The following is a 21623-nucleotide window of genomic DNA, read 5'->3' as shown; positions in this document are numbered from 1 at the left end:
GTCGACGCTTTATCCACTGTGCCACCACAAGTCAGGCCTGGAAGTCCCAGGTTTAAATACCACACAGGGCACACACAGGCGAAGCGACCATCTGCTTTTCCTCCCCTTCACCTTCTCTTTCTCCCTCCCCCCTCCCTCTTCCTCCCTCCCTCTCTCCCTCTTCCTCCCTCTCCCTACCTCTCTTTCCCCTCCTGTAGCCATGGCTTAATTGATTCTAGCGCATTGGCCCCTGGTGCTTAATAAAGATGCATGTTATTGCCTGGCCCATTGGCTAAGTGGTAGAGTGTTGGCCTGGCCTGTGGAAGTCCCAGGTTCAATTCAGTCAGGTCACACAGGAGAAGTAATCATCTGCTTCTCCACCCCTCCCCCTTCTCTCTCTCTCTGTGTCTCTCTCTCTTCTCCCACAGCCAAAGCTCTAATGGTTCAAGCAAGTTGGCCCTGGGCACTGAGGATGTCTCCATGACCTTGTCTCAGTCACTAAAAAAAAAATAGCTTGGTTGCTGAGCAACAGAACAGTGGCCCAGATGGGCAGAACATCGCCCTGTAAGGTATTTGCCGGCTGCATACCGGTTGGGGCGAGTGTGGGAGTCTGTCTGCCTCCCTGCCTCTCATTTAATTAAAAAAAAAAAGTGCATGTTATTGAACAGTAGAAATGAAACACAAGATTACAAATCTTTTGGTAAATTGGGAAACTAATAATTCATTCTCTTTTTAAAAATCTTTTAAAAATTTATTTTTTAACTTTTATTTATTGATTTTAGTGAGAGGAAGGGAAGAGAGTGAGAGACAGGAACATTGATCTGTTCTTGTATATAAGTTTATGGCAATCCCCTGAGTGGGGATTGAAACTGGCAACTTTTGCATTTTGGGAGAATGCCCTAACCATCTGAGCTATCTGGCCAGTGCCATGCTCTTTTTTTCTTTTTTTAAAATTCATGTTTTTATGAAAGACATGGATTATATAGAGCCATCAGATCAGCTCAAATTTAGGAGATTCAGAATTCATTACAAGTTGATCTTTGCCTATATGACACCATGTGTTCTATTTCCAAATTGATGATTTATTTTATAGGTGAATTGTTTCTTTTTTTTTTTTTTTTTGTATTTTTCTGAAGTTGGAAACAAGGAGGCAGTCAGACAGACTCCCGCATGCGCCCAACTGGGATCCACCCAGCACGCCCACCAGGGGGCGATGCTCTGCCCATCTGGGGCGTCACTCTGTTGCAACCAGAGCCATTCTAGCGTCTGAGGCAGAGACCACAGAGCCATCCTCAGCGCACGGGCCATCTTTGCTCCAATGGAGTCTTGGCTGCGGGAGGGGAAGAGAGAAACAGAGAGGAAGGGGAGGGGGAGGGGTGGAGAAGCAGATGGGCACTTCTCCTGTGTGCCCTGGCTGGGAATCGAATCCGAGACTCCTGCACACCAGGCCGCCGCTCTACCACTGAGCCAACTGGCCAGGGCCCTGTTTCTCTTTTTTAAAAATGTTTTATATGATTTTAGAGAGTGGAGGGGCTAGAAGTATCCACTCAATAGTTGCTTTACTTCAATTGTTCATTGCTTGCATGTTGCTTTCTGTATGTGCTCTGACCCGGCAAACCCAGGATTTTGAACCCGCAACCTCAGCATTCCAGGTTGACACTCTATCCACTGCACCACCGTAGGCCAGGCAGATGGTTTCTCTCATGGAGGAAAGCTATATAGATGGGTAGAAATTGATAAGAATTCAAATATAACTCATTTGTTTCTCTGTTTGGTATTCTTTTTTTTAAATTAATTTATTTTAAAGATTTTACTTATTGATTTTAGAGAGAGAGAAAGGAAAGCGTTTATTTGTTGTTCCACTTAGTTGTGCATTCACTGGTTGCTTCCTGACCGTGGATCGAACCCCCAATCTTGGTGTTTTGAGACGACGCTCATAACCAACTGAACTGGCTAGGGCCTGAAGCATTCTTTTAAGATTCCAGAAAATCAAGGTCGCTGATTTCCTGGGCTTCTGATATGTGGCTCAGGCTTGGCTGTGTAAAGCTTCTGGAGCAGGGGTAAAAGCTCAGACTTTGGAATCTGGCAGTTCTGGGTTCACACTGCGGCCCTGACACTTATAATTAAATGACATTGGGCAAGTTGCTTAATTTCTCTGAGCCTTAATGTTCCCTTCCATTAGATGGAAATACTGATATTTACTATAATGTTATTTTGAAGTCTAGAAGATTATTGTAGAATGGTAGGTGCGGGATTAGATCTGTCTCTTCAGAAATGGTGTCTGAAGATATTGGCTGTAGGTCCCTCCATTTACTCAAGACAGATGCTCTGGTGGGAGGGAGCTTCTGTTGCCCTTAGAAACTATTGGATTTATAGAATGTGGACAAAATAGTTTTGGGGTCACTGGTACTTTGCCTGTACAGAATCTTGGAGGCTTGCCCCGATCAGCACTCCTGATCATGCTATACCTATTGGCCCCGGTTCTTCAGGTCTCCGGAGCCGCTTTACTCGCATGTCCACTCTCTCAGACGTTTCCATCGCCACTCAGGAGAATGATATGGAAGTGGCGCTGCCCTTGCCTGTAAATTCCCGCAAACAGTTTTTAGTTCCTGGTGAGTAATAAAGCTGTTTTTCCTGTTTGAGGCCCTGGAACAGCTCTTCACACATAGCCCCAAACCAGTTCTGGAATATCCTAAGATTCCTACACTCCCTTCACTTAGTACTGTTCTGCCCTTGCCTGACAGCTCCCTTATCTGGAAAATCTCTCTCTCTCTCTCTCTTTTTTTTTTTTTGTATTTTTCTGAAGCTGGAAATGGGGAGGCAGTCAGTCAGACTCCCGCATGCGCCCTACCGGGATCCACCTGGCACGCCCACCAGGGGGTGATGCTCTGCCCATCTGGGGCATTGCTCCTTGCTTGGCAATGGAGCTTTTTTAGCACCTGAGGCAGAGGCCGGGTAGGCACCCTCAGCACCCCTGGCCAATTCACTTGAGCCGATTGAGCCATGGCTGTGCGGAGGAGGGGGAGGGGAGAAAAGCAGATGGTGCTTCTCCTATGTGCCCTAACCAGAAATTGAATCCAGGACATCCACATACCGGGCTGACACTCTACCACTGAGCCAACCAGCTAGGGCTCTCTCTTTTTTTATACTTTATTAAACGTAATATACAATAAATAAAGAAAAGTAAACATATCATTGAGCATATAGTCCTCAGTCACACTCATGTAACCTAACACCCAGATCAAACAGCATTACCAGCACCCAAAAGTCCCTTCCAGTTCTTTTTTTTTATTTTTTTTACAGAGGCAGAGATAGACAGGGACAGACAGACAGGAACGGAAAGAGATGAGAAGCATCAATCATCAGTTTCTTGTTGCGCGTTGCCAACGACTTCTTAGTTGTTCATTGATTGCTTTCTCACATGTGCCTTGACTGCGGGCCTTCAGCAGACCAAGTAACCCCCTGCTGGAGCCAGCGATCTTGGGTCCAAGCTGGTGAGCTCTTTGCTCAAGCCAGATGAGCCCGCGCTCAAGCTGGCGACCTCAGGGTCTCGAACTGGGTCCTTCCGCATCCCAGTCCGATGCTCTATCCACTGCGCCACCACCTGGACAGGCCCCTTCCAGTTCTTAAGTCCCCAGTGGTACCTATAATCCTGATAGTACAGATTAGCTTTTTCTCTTTTTGAACTTTATATATATATTTTAAAAATATAGTTAAAACTAATAGTAAAATTTAATAAAAACATAGTTTAAAAATATAGTTAAAAAATAAAAATATAGCCTGACTAGGCGGTAGCGCAGTAGATAGAACATCGGACTGGGATGCAGAGGACCCAGGTTCCTCAACTTTTATTAAATACTACATAATATAGACAGATTTTATAAGATATACAATCATTACATTTTTTTTTTTACAATCATTACATCTTGTGTATATCATACAGCTCTTATAAAATGAAGGTAAACAAAAGGATCATGACCAAATATGGGAAGTAATAAGTCGTCATGGGTTGTACCTTTCGGTGTTGAATCAGTATGATTAGTTGTTTCCATTATTGCTGGCTTTTCAGTCTTTGCTCCTGTTAACCACCTGGGTACCAGGGCTTTTGAGAAGTCAGAAAGGCCTGGCTTTTCTCCCAGTAACTAGGAAGGCCTGGTCTAGATCCCATGCTTAGGGCAAGCCTAAAGAATTCAGCCCAGGCCCTGGCCGGTTGGCTCAGCAGTAGAGCGTCAGCCTGGCGTGCGGGGGACCCGGGTTCGATTCCCGGCCAGGGCACACAGGAGAAGCGCCCATTTGCTTCTCCACCCCCCCCCCTCCTTCCTCTCTGTCTCTCTCTTCCCCTCCCGCAGCCAAGGCTCCATTGGAGCAAAGATGGCCCAGGCGCTGGGGATGGCTCCTTGGCCTCTGCCCCAGGCGCTAGAGTGGCTCTGGTCTTGGCAGAGCGACGCCCCGGAGGGGCAGAGCATCGCCCCCTGGTGAGCAGAGCATCGCCCCTGGTGGGCGTGCCGGATGGATCCTGGTCGGGCGCATGAGGGAGTCTGTCTGACTGTCTCTCCCCGTTTCCAGCTTCAGAAAAATAAAAATAAATAAAAATAAAAAAGAATTCAGCCCATACTGAGGAACTCACACCATTTTAAGATTTTTTTTTTTCTATTTTTTTTCCCTTCCTTTTCCAAGTGAGAGGTGGAGAGATAGACAGATTCTTACATGCATCCGCACCAGGATCCACCCAGCAACCCCTGTCTGGGGCCAATGCCCTGCCCATCTGGGATCATGCTCACAACTGACCTATTTTTAGCACCTGAGGCAAGGCTCCGCAAAGCTATCCTCAGTGCCTGGGGCTGGTACGCCCTAATCAATTGAGCCATGGCTGCGGGAGAAGAAGAAAGAGAGAGAGAGTAGGGGTAGTGGTGGAGAAGCAGATGGTTGCCTCTCCTGTGTGCCCTGACCGGGAATTGAACCCAGGACATCTACACACTGGGCTGACACTCTACCACTGAGCCAACTGGCCAGGGCCACCCATTAAGATTTTTTTGACCCGATGTGCCAGCCTCTACAGATACTGGTCCAGTTCAGAGTGTGGGCTGAGATGAAGGGAAAGCCCGAGCCCTGCTCATACCGTAGGAGCCTGAGCCTTTGCTGAGCTGGCAGGCAGTAGCCTCCTCCTCCTGGCCCATGACCCACTCAGGGTCAGCTGAGTACAGCTGATGTAGTTGCCTGTTCCTCCAATGACTCTTGTTTCCCCACAGCTGCCCCCTCTAGGAACTCCTGCCCTGCAGTGGCTGAAATACCATTTACAGTGGTCAGCGAAGAGGTGAAAGATCAAGTTCATTCTACCCAAGGCAGTTCTTCTGAAAGCCCTCTGAAATCAGGTAGACATGCTGAGCTATCTGCTGCTCTGCTCCTTGTGCAGGACAGATAGTTACATCCAGTCTCAAACCTGGCCTACCTTGACACCTGAGTTCAAACTGCATTTGTCACTTGGGGGCATGTTTCCCTGTGGCCATGGAGTCAGGTTTTCACAAGAGGTAACCCTGTCCCCTTAAGCCGGCAGGAACTTTCTAATATAATCGAGTTGTCACAGCTATAGTATCTTGGCTGACCATTAAGATCAAGCAGAGATGGTCTCACTTCTGGTTGTTGGAAAAATGCCACAGAAGTGTGGGGAGAGCTTGGGTGGTTAGACCTGGAATGCTCATATTAGCAAATCTTTGCTTTGTGGGTTTAGCCATCCCAAAAGTTATATCTGCTTCCTCTCCTTGCTGATGGTGATTTAGGAGCAAGGGTGTAGAGAAGGCCTAGTTCTGGGAAAGGCCCAGGACTCTACCTCAGCCAGAGAATAGCAGGCTGACTGGCCTAAACAAGTAAAAGAATAAGATTTTCTGCTCCTAGTTCGGAGGAAATCATGTTTTGTGAAGGAAATGGAAAAAATGAAGAACAAGCGAGAAGAGAAGAGGGCCCAGAACTCTGAAGAGAGAATAAAGCGAGCTCAGGTACCTTTCTTGGGAAGGGAGGGCACAGGGCTTGGGGCAGGTGTCCTTAACTGGAATGTGAACAGCAGTACAGATACAGTTGGTTACTGAGGCTCCAGTTCTGATATCCAGGAAGTTTAATTGGTGTCTCATCAGGATTCAGAGAACAAATAAGTCAGATATTGTTCTGGGGTTCTTCAGTTGAGGACTATTTCATGCTGATTGTCCAGTGGGCACGCCCATCCCCCAGCGCAGTGGCCAGCGGGCTGCTGGGCACGGTTGCCTGCTTTCCCCTAACCTCCTTGTGTGTGTGGTGGTGGAGGTGCTACCATGCAGTCGTTTTAAGCATTTCCCCTTAGTTGGGTTAATTGCTTTGGGGAATCCCAGCCTCCTGATCTCCTAACGATGAGGAGCAGTAGCCCTCGCCCCAGTCCCTGTAGTGGTTTGGTGCATGCCTAGGCCCTTGCCAATCTCTATTCCCAGGGCTTCCTTCCTGGGTTCTCAGCCTAGAGCCAGGGTGGGAGGAAGTCAGCTCAGGTATGACTTTTGTCAACTCTGATGGGCCTTGTGCACAATGAGATGTTAAATCTGCTGAGCACTGAGGTCTGAGAGCACTTGCATCTTAGTAGTCAGCTCCTTTTTGCTCCTGTCCCAAATAGGAGTATGACAACAGCTTTCCAAACTGGGAATTTGCCCGGATGATTAAAGAATTTCGGGCCACTTTGGAATGTCATCCACTCACTATGACTGATCCTGTAAGTAAACCCAGAGGGCTTCTACCTCTCCTTCCTGAATAGGTATACAATTGAGAAGCAGAAAACATCTCTTTAAAGGAGTGAGAGCATTGAGAAATGTTCAGTTTTCCTGAGAGTGTTTTAATATCCTTTGGTGGACTGGAGTTCATGAGCCCTGGATGGCAGAGTCTGGTCTTTTGTATTTTTCTGAAGTGAGAAGTGGGGAGACAGTCAGACAGACTCCCGCATGTGTCCAACCGGGTTCCATTGGCATGCCCACCAGGGGGCAATGCTCTGCCTATCTGGGGCGTCACTCTGTTTCAACCAGAGCCATTCTAGCGCCTGAGACGGAGGCCATCGAACCATCTTTAGCGCCCAGGCCAGCTTTGCCTTGGCTGCGGGAGGGAAAGAGAGACAGAGAGAAAGGAGAGGCAGAAGGGTGGAGAAGCAGATGGGCGCTTCTCCTGTGTGCCCTGGCCGGGAATCGAACCAAGGTCTTCTACACGCTGGGCCAACGCTCTACCACTGAGCCAACCGACCAGGGCCAAGTCCGGTCTTTATAAACTACTCCTCAACCCCACCATCCCACTTTTATAGGTTGGCCAAATTCTTACCAATAATTATGAAAGTGTGCTGAAACCTGTAGGCAGTAGAGTGAGAACACCAGGAAGAAAATTGAGAACTACCGCCCTGTGCTCTTGAGTAACTGATGGGGGAAGCAGGGTCCTAGTGTTAGAGCTTGGGCCAGACATGGGACTGGAAGGGGAGGGGTTCTTTTTTATACTGCCCTAACCTTTTGTTGGTTGGTTGTCTCCTCTCACCCTCTTGAAGATCGAAGAACATAGAATATGCGTTTGTGTCAGGAAACGCCCACTGAATAAACAAGGTAAACTCCAGTCAGTCAGAAGGGGCTTTGGAGTGATTGTGGGTTCCCGTGTCCAGGGAGCATCTCCTGAAAATACTCTTTTTGCAGAATTGGCCAAGAAAGAAATTGATGTGATTTCCGTCCCTAGCAAGTGTCTCCTCTTTGTACATGAGCCCAAGTTAAAAGTGGACTTAACGAAGTATCTGGAAAACCAGGCATTCTGCTTTGACTTTGTGTTTGATGAAACAGCTTCAAATGAAGTCATCTATAGGTTAGTCCCTTGCCTCTTCTCCCACGCTCAACACAAGACATTGTAGTAACACTGATCACAGACATGCTGTACTCTAAAGCCCTTCCTGGCCTCCTCTCTTGTTTTCCTTGGATCAGCTATCATGTAGAGCTGGCTTTGGCTCTGGCTCTGTTTCCTGGGCTGCCATGTGCTATTTTACAGCTTTATCGGCACATCCTAGGGTGGATCAGAGGTGAGGTTTTACCCATTGCATTCTCTGAGGCTGGGCTGGGCGGACTTCAGGGGCTCTTCCGTTGTCTTATGTAGCCGCCCCATTACCCACTGGGCTTAGCACCCAGCAAACTCTATTATTGCTCTATCTAATACAGCACCCTCTAGCCTCATGTGGCTGTTTAGTAAAACTTCGATATGCCTGGCCTGTGGTGGCACAGTGGATAGTGTTGACCTGAAATACTGGGGTCTCCGGTTTGAAAACCTGGGCTTGCCTGGTCAAGGCACATATGAGAGTTGATGCTTCCTGCTCCTCCCCTTCTCTCTCTCTCTCCTCTAAAAAAATGAATAAAGTCTTTAAAAAAAAAAAAGTTTAATACATTTCAAGTGCTTGCTGGACACATGTGGAAGTAGCTACTGTTAGACAGAAAAGATATAGAACATCTATCTATAGAAAGTTCTGTTGAACAGCACTGCTCCAGACTAGAAGTTGACAAATTTCTGGGTCAAATTTGGCTCACAATCCTACCCTGTTTATTTTTTATTGAATGAATGCTTTTTTATTATTTTATCTTATTCATTCATTTTAGAGAGGAGAGAGAAAGGGAAAGAGAGAGAGATAGAAGGAAGGGAGGAGCAGGAAGCATCAACTCCCATATGTGCCTTGACCAGGTGAGCTCATTGGTTTTTTTTGAACCATCAACTTCAGCGTTTCCAGGTTGATGCTTTATCCACTGTGCCACCACAGGTCAGCCCTACCCTGTTTATTTATTTATTTATTTTTATTTTTTTTAGATTTTATTTATTATAGAGAGGGAAGACAGAGAGAGAGAGAGAGAGAGAGAGAGAGAGAAGGGGAGGAGCAGGAAGCATCAACTCCCATATGTGCCTTGACCTGGGAAGCCAGGGTTTTGAACCAGCAACCTCAGCGTTTCCAGGTTGACGCTTTATCCACTGTACCACCACAGGTCAGGCTACCCTGTTTATTTTTAAACAGACATGAGTGTCCCGAATTATTAAGTAAGAATTTTGCTAACATTACTTACATTAGCTGTAAAGGTGGAGCGGAGTGTATTGTGTCTTCAAGCTACACAGTGAGAACCACCAATAGTGGGGTGGAACTGGCAGCCCTTTCTAAGACCAGGGCTCTTGTGGCCTGTAGATGTCAGTCCTCATGTCTCCCTGTGTATGTAGACTGGTTAGGTGATCCACTGGGTGTCAGGATTCCATCTGATAGCCTTATGGGATGGAATGAGGATAACCTCAGAGAATTTGTACATGGCCTGACCAGGTGGTGGCACAGTGAATAGAGCATCAGCCTGGCATGCTGAGGACCCAGGTCCAAAATGCCAAGATTGCTGGTTTGAGTGCGGCTCACTGGCTTGACCGTGGGATTAGAGACATGACCTTATTATGGTCGCAGGCTTGAGCAAGGGGTCACACTGCATTGGCTGTAACCCCTGGTCAAGGCACATATGAGAAACCAATCAGTGAACAACTAAGGTGCCACAACTATGAGTTGATGCTTCTCATCTCTCCCTTTTCCTGTCTGTCCCTGTCCCTCTCTCTCTATCTCACTATTAAAAAAATATAAAGAGGCCCTGGCTGGTTGGCTCAGTGGTAGAGTGTTGGCCTGGCGTGCGGAAGTCCCGTGTTCGATTCCAGGCCAGGGCACACAGGAGAGGCGCCCATCTGCTTCTCCACCCCTCCCCCTCTCCTTCCTCTCTGTCTCTCTTCCCTTCCCACAGCCAAGGCTCCATTGGAGCAGAGGATGGCCCAGGCGCTGGGGATGGCTCCTTGGCCTCTGCCCCAGGCGCTAGAATGGCTCTGGTCACGACAGAGCGATGCCCCGGATGGGCAGAATGTCGCCCCTGGTGGGCGTGCCGGGTGGATCCCGATCGGGCGCATGCAGGAGTCTGTCTGACTGCCTCCCCATTTCCAGCTTCGGGGAAATACAAAAAAAAAAAAAAAAAAAAAAATATATATATATATATATATATATATATATATTATATAAAACTTGTACATGGAATCTTCACTATCCCAGTAAGAATTTAGGACTCTCAGAGCCCTATAGTCGCGTTCAGCTCACTCCTCAGCAGCGGACAGAAGGCTTTGAGTAAATTTTAGTTAGCACCATGATGAATAGGCTTGCTACTTGTCATATCCATAGGAACAGGGTGTCTGCAGCCACCATGGCACATACAAATTCAATATATGCATGACCTTGCTTGGCCTCGTGTCACAGCCTGCATGCTTTATCAGGCCAGGTAGGGCAGGGGCCCTGTGGAGTACAAAGAACTGGCAGTGCACCCTGAGAAGAAGGCACATTACATCAGACTGCTTCTTCCTCCACAGCTCCTGGGTGTACTTGTAAATGCCCATCTTGGCTTACTTGATAGCTATAGCCAGTCACAAGCCCTTTTTCTGTGACTCTCAGTCTATCAGGATTGTTTTGCTTTTTTATTATTTATTCTTTTATTCATTTCAGACAGGACGGGGCGGGGGGGAGGAACAGGAAGCATCAACTCCCATATGTGCCTTGACCAGGCAAGCCCAGGGTTTTGAACCGGCAACTTCAGCATTCAAGGTCGATGCTTTATCCACTGCGCCACCACGGGTCAGGCTGTTTTGTTTTTTTTTAAATGTGCCTGGTCGATGGTGGTGCAGTAGAGCATAGCGCTGAAGTTGTTGGTTCAAAACCATGGGCTTGCCCCGTCAAAGCACATATAAGAAGCAAGCAGTACTCAGCGGTAGAGCGTCGGCCTAGCGTGCAGAGGACCCGGGTTCGATTCCCAGCCAGGGCACACAGGAGAAGCGCCCATTTGCTTCTCCACCCCTCCGCTGCGCTTTCCTCTCTGTCTCTCTCTTCCCCTCCCGCAGCCAAGGCTCCATTGGAGCAAAGATGGCCCGGGCACTGGGGATGGCTCTGTGGCCTCTGCCTCAGGCGCTAGAGTGGCTCTGGTCGCAACATGGCGACGCCCAGGATGGGCAGAGCATCGCCCCCTGGTGGGCAGAGCCTCGCCCCATTGTGGGCGTGCCGGGTGGATCCTGGTCGGGCGCATGCGGGAGTCTGTCTGACTGTCTATCCCTGTTTCCAGCTTCAGAAAAATGAAAAAAAATAAATAAATAAAAAAAATAAAAAAAAAATTAATAAAAAAAAAAAAAAAAAAAAAAAGAAGCAAGCAGTAAACGACTAAAGTGAAGCAACTTTGAGTTGATAATTCTTGCTTCCTTGCCCTCCTCTCTCAAATCAATAAATAATTTTTTTTTAAGTGAGAGGAAGGAAGATAGACTCCTGTATTCATCCGGACCAGGATCCACTTGGTAACTCCTGCCTGGAGCAAATGCTCAAATTACCCAAACAATTTGTAGCACCTGAGGCTGACACTCAGAACAACTGAGCTATCCTTAGCACCTGGGGCCAATGCTCAAACCAGTTGAGTCACTGACTGCGGGAAGAGAAGAGGGAGAATGGAGTAGAGGGAGTGGGAAAGAAGCAGATGGTCGCTTCTCTGTGTACTCTGATCAGGAATTGAACCCGGGACGTCCATACACTGGGCCAGTGCTCTAGCCACTGAGCCAACCGACCAGGGAAAAATAACATCTTTAAAAAAAAATGTGACAGACCTACATGGTCCACAAAGCCTAAAATATTTTAGGCTCTTGCTTTAGAGGGTTTCCACTGAACTTTGTAGTATATCTTATGCTGGAAATCGGCTTCTAAATTCAGGCTTTTGTCTTATGTCTCCAGAGTCAAAGGAGGTGCTGGTGGCTCAGTTAGTGTGGACCATCAGCTTGATATTGTGTGTGTGTGTGTGAGTGACAGAGACAGAGAGGGACAGATAGGGACAGACAGACCAGAATGGAGAGAAATATGAAGCATCAATTCTTCTTTGTGGCACCTTGTTTCTCATTGATTGCTTTCTCATATGTGTTTTGATCGTGGGGCTACAGCAGACCGAGTGACCTCTTGCTCAAACCAGATGAGCCCACGTTCAAGCTGGCTACCTCAGGGTTTCGAACTTGGGTCCTCCACGTCCTAGTCCAACACTATCCACTGCACCACCACCCAGTCAGGCCCATCAGCTTGATCTTCACAAGTCCAGCCCCCCTCCAGTTGGCTGAGAGAATTTCAGATTTGCAGGTGGGACCACTGTGCAGGAGAGGGTACTAGTGCTTGGAAGGAGGAATCAAGATCCTAGGAGTTCCACAGTAGAAGGTCAGCGGGACCATGTTCCAGGGTGCACATTTCAGTCAGAGATATATATTCGTTCTGTCCTTTCTTGTAGGTTCACAGCAAGACCACTGGTACACACAGTTTTTCAAGGTGGAAAAGCGACCTGTTTTGCATATGGACAGACGGGAAGTGGCAAGACATATGTGAGTATTTTAGGCCCTGGCTGGGTAGCTCAGTTTGTTAGAGCATCGACCTGACATGCTGTGGTTGTGGGTTCGATCCCCAGTGAGCACACATACAAGAATCAGCCAATGACAGCATGAATAAGTGTAACAAGAAATCAATGTTTCTCTCTCTGTCTTCCTCTCTCTCTCTCTCAAAAAGTGTGTGTAGCAATAAATTAAAAAAAAAAAAGACTGAATATTCAGGCTGGCATGGTGTGAGTTTGCCCATGGGGCACCACTGGGTCCCTGAAAAGAAAGATGGTGAAGTTTTTTTTAAGATTTTATTTACTGCCTGACCAGGCGGTGGCGCAGTGGATAGAGCGTCAGACTGGGATGCAGAGGACCCAGGTTCAAGACCCCGAGGTCGCCAGCTTGAGCGCGGGCTCATCTGGTTTGAGCAAAATCCCACCAGCTTGAACCCAAGGTCACTGGCTCCAGCAAGGGGTTACTCGGTCTGCTGAAGGCCTGCGGTCAAGGCACATATGAGAAAGCAATCAATGAACAACTAAGGTGCCATAACAAAAAACTGATGATTGATGCTTCTCATCTCTGTCTGTCCCTGTCTATCCCTCTCTCTTGTCTCTAAAAAAAAAAAAAAAAAAAAAAAAAAAAGATTTTTATTTACTAATTTTTTTTTTAGAGGAGTGAAAGAAAGAAAGGGAGGGGCAAGGGAGGAGTGTGAAGCAACCACTACGAGTTGATGCCTTGACCAGATGAGCCCAGGGTTTCAAACCGGCAACTTCAGCATTCCAAATCAAGGTGTTATCCATTGCACCACCACAGGTCAGGCAGACAGTGAATTATTTTTGTAGAAAATCCCCTCAGTGCAGATCCTGCAGCACCAGATTCTGTGTGTGTGTGTGTGTGTGTGTGTGTGTGTGTGTGTGTGTGTGTGTATGTGACAGAGACAGAGAGGAAAGATAGGGAGGAAGAGAGATAAGCATCAATTCTTTGTTGCAGCTCCTTCGTTGTTCATTGATTGCTTTCTCATATGTGCTGCCTTGATGGGGGGACTATTGCAGAGCAAGTAACCCCGTGCTCAAGCCAGCAACCTTGGGCTTCAAGCCAATGACCTTTGGGCTCAAACCAGCAACTATATGGGGTCATGTCTATGATCCCACGCTCAAGCCAGCAACCCCGCGCTCAAGCTAGTGAGCCCGTGCTCAACTTGGCAACCTTGGGGTTTCAAACCTTGGTTCTCTGCATCCCAGTCTGACGCTCTATCCATTGCACTACTGCCTGATCAGGCTCAGATACGCTTTCTGTGCAGTGTGCAAAGAGGGACCTTAGTAGCAGGATCAGCTGACAACTTTGGTGTGGCCCACTGCAGTGATGGAGCCAGCAGTGCCAATTACCCTTTACCAACATCATCTTTCCCTTCCCTTTGCAGACTATGGGTGGAGGCCTCCCTGGGAAAGCCCAGAATGCATCCAGAGGGATCTATGCGATGGCGTGTAAGTCGTGTGTTCTGCTGCAGTAGGGTTGGGCACAGAAAGCAGATTGCTTACTTAATCCATGCTCTCTCCCATAGCCAAGGACGTCTTCCTCCTGAAGAATCAGCCCCGCTACAGGAACCTGGGCCTGGAAGTCTATGTGACATTCTTTGAGATCTATAATGGGAAGGTAGCTGGCAAGGGGACCCTGTTTATTCTGTTGGGGCCCTTGAACTCTCTGAAACGTTGAAGTTGGCTAGAAATGGTAGAAGCCAAACACTCTGCGGGCTGGGAAGCTTTTGGGCCACTCCTCCCTGTGGGGGGTTTCATCTGATGGTGGGATGGTACACAGGCTCAGCCAGTATGGTAGAAATACTTCTCAGGGCTCCTGCTCAGGTGGGAGCTTTGCCTTGTGTGTGCCCTGTGGTATCTTAACTCACCTCCTTCATAACTCTTTCTCTTTTTTCTTTGATCATGCATATTTATTCTCATGTTGATATCCATTTTTCCTTTCTCCCAACATCCCTCAGAGTTGCCTTCCTCAGAGCAGGATGTAGATAATAATAATAGCTAATGTTGATTAATAATATGACATTATGTGCTAAGCATTATTCCAAGTACTTGTTTCAGTTCATTAATCACAACAACCCTCCAGGGAAGTACTACCATCACTATTGCCTCTAGAGTGAGTGTTTAAGTACTTACCCAGGCTCACACAGCTAGTGGAGACACGACAGACTGAGGCAGGCGAGTTAAGAAGCCAAGCCCTCTGCTAGTCTTCAAGCCCTACCTCAGCTCTGTCTGCCTTTCCTGCTGCCTGCCCTTGTCTGAGCTGGGACAGGCCCTGAAGGAGGGAGGAGCCAGGTGGGGTGCCCGGTGCCTGATGGCCTTAGTCTTGTTCCCCTGCCTGGCACAGCTGTTCGATCTGCTCAACAAGAAGGCCAAGCTGCGCGTGCTGGAAGACGGGAAGCAGCAGGTGCAGGTGCTGGGGCTGCAGGAGCACCCAGTTAACAGTGCTGACGATGTCATCAAGATGATCGACATGGGCAGTGCCTGCAGGTCAGAATTCTGGCATGGGGAAGGGGCCAGTTTCTTTTTTTTAATTATTAGTATTATTATTTTAGATTTTATTTATTGATTTTAGAGAGAGAGAAGTGGGGGAGGAGCGGGAAGCATCAGCTCATAGTTGCTTCTTGTATGTGCCTTGATTGGGCAAACCCGGGGTTTCAAACTGGAGACCACAGCGTTCCAGGTTGACGATTTATCCACTGAGCCACCACAGGTCAGGCAGAAGTCAGTTTCTAACACTGGGTTCAGGTGATAGAGACTAGCTCTGAAGTCCTTGTTGCACAGAGCCCTGCTTCCCCCAGCTTGGAGAGGGCTGTGATGGCTTCTGCAGTCCCAAAGGGTTCTTGAAGTGGCTCATCAGGAGCAACTTGAAGTGTTTCAAGTCTAACCAAGGCAGGCTTTATTCCCAGCTTCTTACTCCAAAGGCATGCTTCCTGACTTCTCTGGTTTCTCTTTGCTATTCTTCCTCTGTGATGGGAGATGGGAGCTCTGGGTGTGTTCTAGGCTAAAGTGCTGGGGCCATTGCTCCTGCACAGAGGTAGGGAAGTGCTCTTCTTCCAGGGTCGTGGGCATGGTTCGGTGGGGTACTTGCTGTGCGGCTTATAATGGCTCAGGGAGTGAGCTGTCCTCTCTACAGGGCCCTCAAGTTTTGGCAAGTGGTTCATGACAACCCTTTCTTCCCTGTGTGCTTTGCAACAGAGCAACTCATCTTTCCCCATGTCTTTATGGGCCTCCATGTCTGGCCAAGCCCCTAGCTTAGAATCCAATACTGTGGCTGCTGGTAAACCTACTAGGACATGAGCTGGAGGGAGAGTTTCTGCCCAGAGAAGGCAGAACAGAAATCTGGGACAAAAAGACACAGGACTTTGAAAGTCCTGATCGGTGTCCCTCTCTTACCAATCAGAGAACTCATGGTGGCTGGTGGCTTCAGGACCTCATAGCCTTTCTTTGCCCTCCACAGGACCTCTGGGCAGACATTTGCCAATTCCAATTCTTCCCGCTCCCACGCCTGCTTCCAGATCCTTCTTCGAGCCAAAGGGAGACTGCATGGCAAGTTCTCTTTGGTGGATCTGGCAGGGAACGAACGAGGTGTGGACACTTCTAGTGCTGACCGGCAGACCCGCATGGAAAGTGCAGAAATCAACAAAAGTCTCCTGGCTCTGAAGGTAGCAGGGGCGAGCTGGAGGTGGTTGGTCTGGGGGACTACTGCTGGTGTGGGGGAAGTGGGCAGCGTGAGATGAAGGAAGGGACCTCAGCTGCACCTGCTGCCCCGCAGGAGTGCATCAGGGCCCTGGGACAGAACAAGGCCCACACCCCATTTCGTGAGAGCAAGCTGACACAGGTACTACGGGACTCCTTTATCGGGGAGAACTCAAGGACCTGCATGGTGAGTAGGAGCATTTTGGAGGTGGTGCCGGAAGGTATTTCTTCCTGTCCTAGATAGGAGGCCCAGTGCCCTTGGCGATCTGGGTTTCCAGGCTCTAACTTGACTGGGCTTCCCCCCTGCTTTTCAGTACCAGGCTCCTCCTTGACCGCTCAAGAGGGGAGAAGGTATACTCTCTTTACTGTATGACCGTGCAGCCCCGGGTTTGGGGGAGGTATTCCTCCCTTACCTGGTAGAACAGAAGCTCCAGAATTCAGGGAGGACCTTTGGAGAAGCAGGAGAGGGAAGTCCTGGCTTCTGTGGCTTCCCTCAGATTTCTTGGCTCCCGGCTAAAGAAATAGGAAAGGGCTATGGCCTTGAGTGGCTTTTTGTCCCTTCCTTATTTGATGCACAAGCTCTTCTAGCTAAGACCTGCCCTACCTCTTCGCCAAGGAATGTCCTCTCTCCTGTCTGCTAGGAAAGAGGGGATTTCTGACTAAGCTCTAACCCTTCCCATGAGGCATTATCCCTGAGCCTGGGCAAACTGGGGGTTCTATCAGGAGCCACAGAGCTTAAGGTATGACCTTGGTGTGAGGAATGGGTCAGTAAAGAGATAGAGAAACAGGATGTAGTACGATGTGCCTTTAAAGGCAGGAACCAGTTTTTAAAGAGCCTTAATTTTCCGTGCCCATGGAGCAAGTTGCCTGGCAGAGAGCGGGTCTTTAATGAGCTCTCCCCCCAATTCCATGTGGGTGTCAGAGACCTGGAGAAACTCCTGGCAGCCTTTCCCCATGATCCTCAACCTCTTAACCACCCATCCCCTCTTTTGCAGATTGCCATGATCTCACCGGGCATAAGTTCCTGTGAATATACTTTAAATACACTAAGATATGCAGACAGGTACCAGTACCTATGGGCAGGTGGGGTAGGGAGCAGACTGTGGGAGTGGGGAAAGGAGTGGCAGTGATGAGGAGGGAGGAGGCCCTGGGGCTCAGTGCCTACTGTACTTTTCTGCGGTTCAGTGAACCTAAGGCTCAGAAGTTCAGGCATGATGCTAGAAGGTCTGTTCCAATTGCCTGCAGGCCTGCGTAAGAGTCAGCATGCATCAGGGTCTTTTCCAGGCCACATGCAGCACATGCAAAGCTGCTACTCCTTCCCCTTGAAGCCTCAAGACTGTCAGTCTTTAAGTGGTGCAGGATTCTTGTGAGTGCCTAGGAGTTTGCTGTAGGATCTGACATCTTGTTTCCTCAGAGTCAAGGAGCTGAGCCCCCACAGTGGGCCCAGTGGGGAGCAGCCAACTCCAATGGAAATTGAAGGGACAGAAGCCATCTCTCACGGGTCCCTGATCGTAGGCAGTGTAAGTGCAGGGTGGGGCCAAACAAGACAGAAACGTGGCCTGCTGACATGGGAACTGGGCCATGCCGTTGTGTCTCTCCTTTTGGTCCCCTTAGTTTTCTAAGGAAGATGAGGAACTGTCTTCCCAGATGTCCAGCTTTAATGAAGCCATGACTCAGATCAGAGAGCTGGAGGAGAGGGCCATGGAAGAGCTCAAGGAGATTGTGCAGGTGGGAAGCTGGCCCTGGCCAGGCAGGGACTGGATGTCCACCCCAGCACCGACCCGCAGCTGTGCTCAGCACCATTCCCTGAATGTGACCTGGCCTTTGCTCCTGCAGGTCTTCAGGTTGACATGGCAAGAGGCAGCCCTCGACCCTAGCATTCCTTAATTCTCTACCTACTCATCCGTCGTTCTTCTAAGGCAACTAACACCACAGCCCCTTCTTTAGCCTGGCACACATGAGCTTTCCTCCATCCTCCTAGCTGGAGCTAGTCTCCCCCGCCATGCTCCTGATTGGGGGTTTGGCAGGGTGGCTTATGTGCAGGGGCCTTGTTATTCAGAGAGTGTTTGGTGAGTACTTTCTATATGCCAGCTCCTGTGCTGAGACCAAAGACAAGTATGAATAGTAGGCCCTTACATAATGCTTGATCAGTCTTGATCTATATATTTATAAGCCAATTTCCTTGTGAGAGTCATTTAGCCACACTGGGCCTCAGTTTCTTCATCCCAGAAACGGCTAAGACAGGATGGTTTTGTCTGAGGATTAACTGGTATGCTTTGTTTTTTAATTAAAAAAAAAAGAAGATTGATTTTAGGCAGAGAGAGAAACATTGATGTGTTGTTCCACTTAGTTGTGCATTCACAGGTTGCTTCTTGGATGTGCCCTGACCGAGGATTGAACTTATAACCTTGGCATGTGAGGATAATTAATGCTCTAACCAACTGATCTATCCAGCCAGGGCCTAAGTGAGGTGCTTTTAAAGCACTCAGCAGTGCCCAGTATGTGGTCAGTGCTTAGTAAGTGGTAGGTACTAGCACTGTCATGATCCCTGCTCTGGAAGAGCGAGTGGAGGGGGAGACCCAAAAGTGCATCCTAACGGTGGGCCTCAGTGCAGAGCAGTAAGAGCTTGGCACTCTGGGAACTGAGGAAGGAATGTGAAGGATAATTGTCGAGGCTTGTCCTCCCTCCCTCCCTGGAGTGCTCGGGTACAAATGTTTCAAAGGACATGGTATTTTTAGGAAGAATGAGAAGTTCTCTCTGGTCAGAGCAAAAGATGAGAGCAGATCACAGAGGGAGATTAAGCTATGGATAGGTCAGCAGGAACTTGATGCTAAAGGGCCACAGGGTTCATACCAGAGGCCTTGACTTCATTATGAGGGCAGTGGATGCCTTGGAAGGAAGTTAAAACAGTGGTCCATGGTCATATCAGAGCTTTGGGTACATCACTGTAGCCACAGTGTAGAACTTGGTTTAGGGACGGGGAAAATGTGAGTAGCAGCAGTAAGTAGTTGAGAGCCATTAGGAGACTGTTGGAAAGAGACTGACTTGAGTGTGGCAGTAACCATGGAATTGAAGTTAGGGCTTGAGATTCAAGAACCAGTTAAAAGGTGGACTTGGTAGGATTTGGGGACAAGCAAGTTAAAAAAATAAAATTGTTGCTCAGATTTCTGGCTTGGTCATCAAGGCAGAGGACAGCATTCAAGTGCTATAAAGGACAAGGACAAGTTTGAGGTCGTGAAGAGGATGGACTCAGTCTAGGGACTTCTGCAAGAGCATCAGAAGGCAGGGTCTGGGCCATGCCTGGAGGAATGGGCTTCTTACATAGGCATCTGCATTGCAGTTGGTGGGGCCCCAGGAATGATTTGTTGGTTTGGTCATTGTTTGAACTGACAACGCCCTCCCTGTGTCGTTGCAGCAAGAGCCAGGCTGGCTTGAGCTCTCCGAGATGACTGACCAGCCAGACTATGACTTGGAGACCTTTGTGAATAAGGCAGAGTCTGCCCTGGCTCAGCAAGCCAAGCAAGCCAAGCACTTCTCAGCCCTGCGAGGTGGGTATAGCTGGGTGGGGTGGGGTCACTGGGGGTGATGGCAGCTCTGCCTGAAGGGAATGGGGCCTCTGAGACACCCACTGGCCCTGAGCACACCTTCCCTTCCAGATGTCATCAAGACCTTGCGTCTGGCCATGCAGCTGGAAGAGCAGGCCAGCAAGCAAATGAGCAACAAGAAACGGCCCCAGTGATGACTGCAAATAAAGATATTTGGTGTTTCACACCAAGCCTTTTCAACATCCCACCCACCCCAGTGAGCTCTGGGAATCTGGTGGGTCTAGCCAAGTTCTGAGCTGGGACAGGCTTTGGTAAATGCCAAGTATTGGAACATCAGGGCCAGGGCAGCTGGGGAGGGGATCAGAGTGACATGAGACACTACTTCTCTTTTCCTCAGTTGTAAGCCCTGAAGGTTGCCAGCATGGGAGGAGGGAACTTGAACTATCCTGTGTGGCCCTTCTCTCCGGGTAGGGAAGGCTCCTTGGCATGGAATTGTCCCTTAGTCAGCATTCTGCCTGTGTGGCCTGGCTGCTGGTGGAGGCCCCCTGGGGTTGGCCTGGCTCTGGGGAGAGGGAAGGAGCCTTTAGTTCACCTTTGCTGGCTGTGGCCTCCCATCCACACGATTGGTGAGGGCACTAATATGTCTTGTACTTTTAAAAAAGTTTCTGGAACCTCTTCCTTCCTTGCTATTTTTTAAGGTGTAAGAGGATCCTGCTGTTTTCTGTCTTATATTTATACACGGTGTCTAACAATAAAGAAAGAGGAAAAACTAGCCTGTTGAGTGGCATGTGGGAAGGGCCAGGAAGTGTCTGATCCTTCTGGGCCCAAGGACACTGCTGCAACTCTGGGCAGTGCTGGTTCTGTACTATACCTAGGAGACAAAATCCACACCTGCCATTAAGTGACATGTTGAAGACTTCAACCTTTGTCTTGTTCAGTGATGCTTACTAGGTCACAGGCCCTCTCCCGGGAACAGGAGCTGTAAGCAGAGAAGAGATGGTGCTCTGTTAGTTTCAGTCTGCTCAAGGGGTGTTAAAAGATTCTGTGGGAACACTGACAAAAAAGCACTTGGCTCGCTAGACAAAGGATCTGACAGGCAACACCAATTTAGTTTTGAAAAATGAGTAGAGGCCCTGGCCGGTTGGCTCAGCGGTAGAGCGTCGGCCTAGCGTGCGGAGGACCCGGGTTCGATTCCCGGCCAGAGCACACAGGAGAAGCGCCCATTTGCTTCTCCACCCCTCCGCCGCCCTTTCCTCTCTCTCTCTCTCTTCCCCTCCCGCAGCCAAGACTCCACTGGAGCAAAGATGGCCCGGGCGCTGGGGATGGCTCTGTGGCCTCTGCCTCAGGCGCTAGAGTGGCTCTGGTCGCAACATGGCGACGCCCAGGATGGGCAGAGCATCGCCCCCTGGTGGGCAGAGCGTCACCCCATGGTGGGCGTGCCGGGTGGATCCCGGTCGGGCGCATGCGGGAGTCTGTCTGACTGTCTCTCCCTGTTTCCAGCTTCAGAAAAATGAAAAAAAAAAAAAAAAAAATGAGTAGAAGTTTCCCAGCTATACTAAGGGACCAAACATAGTGTATGGACCATTTGGGGACTGGAGGACTCCACATTCAATGTCATAGAACATGAATTACAGCAGTACCTTGAGATACGAACAGACCAACATACAAATTTTTTTATTTATTTTTTACAGGGACAGAGGGAGGGATAGACAGGGACGGATAGGAACGGAGAGAGATGAGAAGCATCAATCATCAGTTTTTCGTTGTGACACCTTAGTTGTTCATTTTTGCTTTCTCATATGTGCCTTGACCGTGAGTAACCCCTTGCTCGAGCCAGTGACCTTGGGTCCAAGCTGGTGAGCTTTTCTCAAAACCAGGTGAGCCCGCGCTCAAGCTGGTGACCTGGCGGTCTTGAACCTGGGTCCTCTGCATCCCAGTCCAACACTATCCACTGTGCCACTGC

At 48.9% G+C, this 21623-nt stretch overlaps 2 protein-coding genes and 1 pseudogene across 3 annotated transcripts in view; 1 reads left to right on the top strand and 2 right to left on the bottom strand.

Moving 5' to 3' along the window:
* Positions 1–20610, top strand: part of KIF2C (kinesin family member 2C) — a 30835-nt gene extending 10225 nt beyond the window's left edge. Inside the window, exons 5-21 of the mRNA XM_066269366.1 lie at positions 2469–2591; positions 5229–5351; positions 5872–5972; positions 6611–6706; positions 7517–7571; positions 7659–7821; positions 12303–12393; positions 13805–13868; positions 13946–14037; positions 14764–14906; positions 15877–16081; positions 16192–16302; positions 17111–17178; positions 17530–17635; positions 17730–17843; positions 19531–19663; positions 19772–20610. Coding sequence (XP_066125463.1) covers positions 2469–2591; positions 5229–5351; positions 5872–5972; positions 6611–6706; positions 7517–7571; positions 7659–7821; positions 12303–12393; positions 13805–13868; positions 13946–14037; positions 14764–14906; positions 15877–16081; positions 16192–16302; positions 17111–17178; positions 17530–17635; positions 17730–17843; positions 19531–19663; positions 19772–19854 — 1871 coding nt within the window. The 3' untranslated portion in view covers positions 19855–20610. The remainder of the gene's footprint in view (positions 1–2468; positions 2592–5228; positions 5352–5871; positions 5973–6610; positions 6707–7516; positions 7572–7658; positions 7822–12302; positions 12394–13804; positions 13869–13945; positions 14038–14763; positions 14907–15876; positions 16082–16191; positions 16303–17110; positions 17179–17529; positions 17636–17729; positions 17844–19530; positions 19664–19771) is intronic.
* On the bottom strand, positions 9093–10395 carry LOC136328742 (large ribosomal subunit protein eL15-like; annotated as a pseudogene).
* BEST4 (bestrophin 4) overlaps positions 15993–21623 on the bottom strand; it is a 31870-nt gene continuing 26239 nt past the window's right edge. The window contains exons 3-5 of one of the 2 annotated variants that reach the window (XR_010730460.1): positions 20552–20639; positions 16529–16628; positions 15993–16124 (exon numbers count right to left, since the gene is read on the bottom strand). The gene's annotated coding sequence lies outside the window, so the exon portion shown is untranslated. Of the gene's footprint in view, positions 16125–16528; positions 16629–20551; positions 20640–21623 lie in introns of those variants that run through there. The other variant, XM_066269368.1, reaches the window with a different exon arrangement.

This window comes from Saccopteryx bilineata, chromosome 3, assembly GCF_036850765.1.
Source record: "Saccopteryx bilineata isolate mSacBil1 chromosome 3, mSacBil1_pri_phased_curated, whole genome shotgun sequence".
Lineage (NCBI taxonomy): Eukaryota > Metazoa > Chordata > Mammalia > Chiroptera > Emballonuridae > Saccopteryx > Saccopteryx bilineata.
The sequence above is the reverse complement of the archived record's forward strand: the minus strand, read 5'-3'. Positions and strand labels throughout refer to the sequence as shown.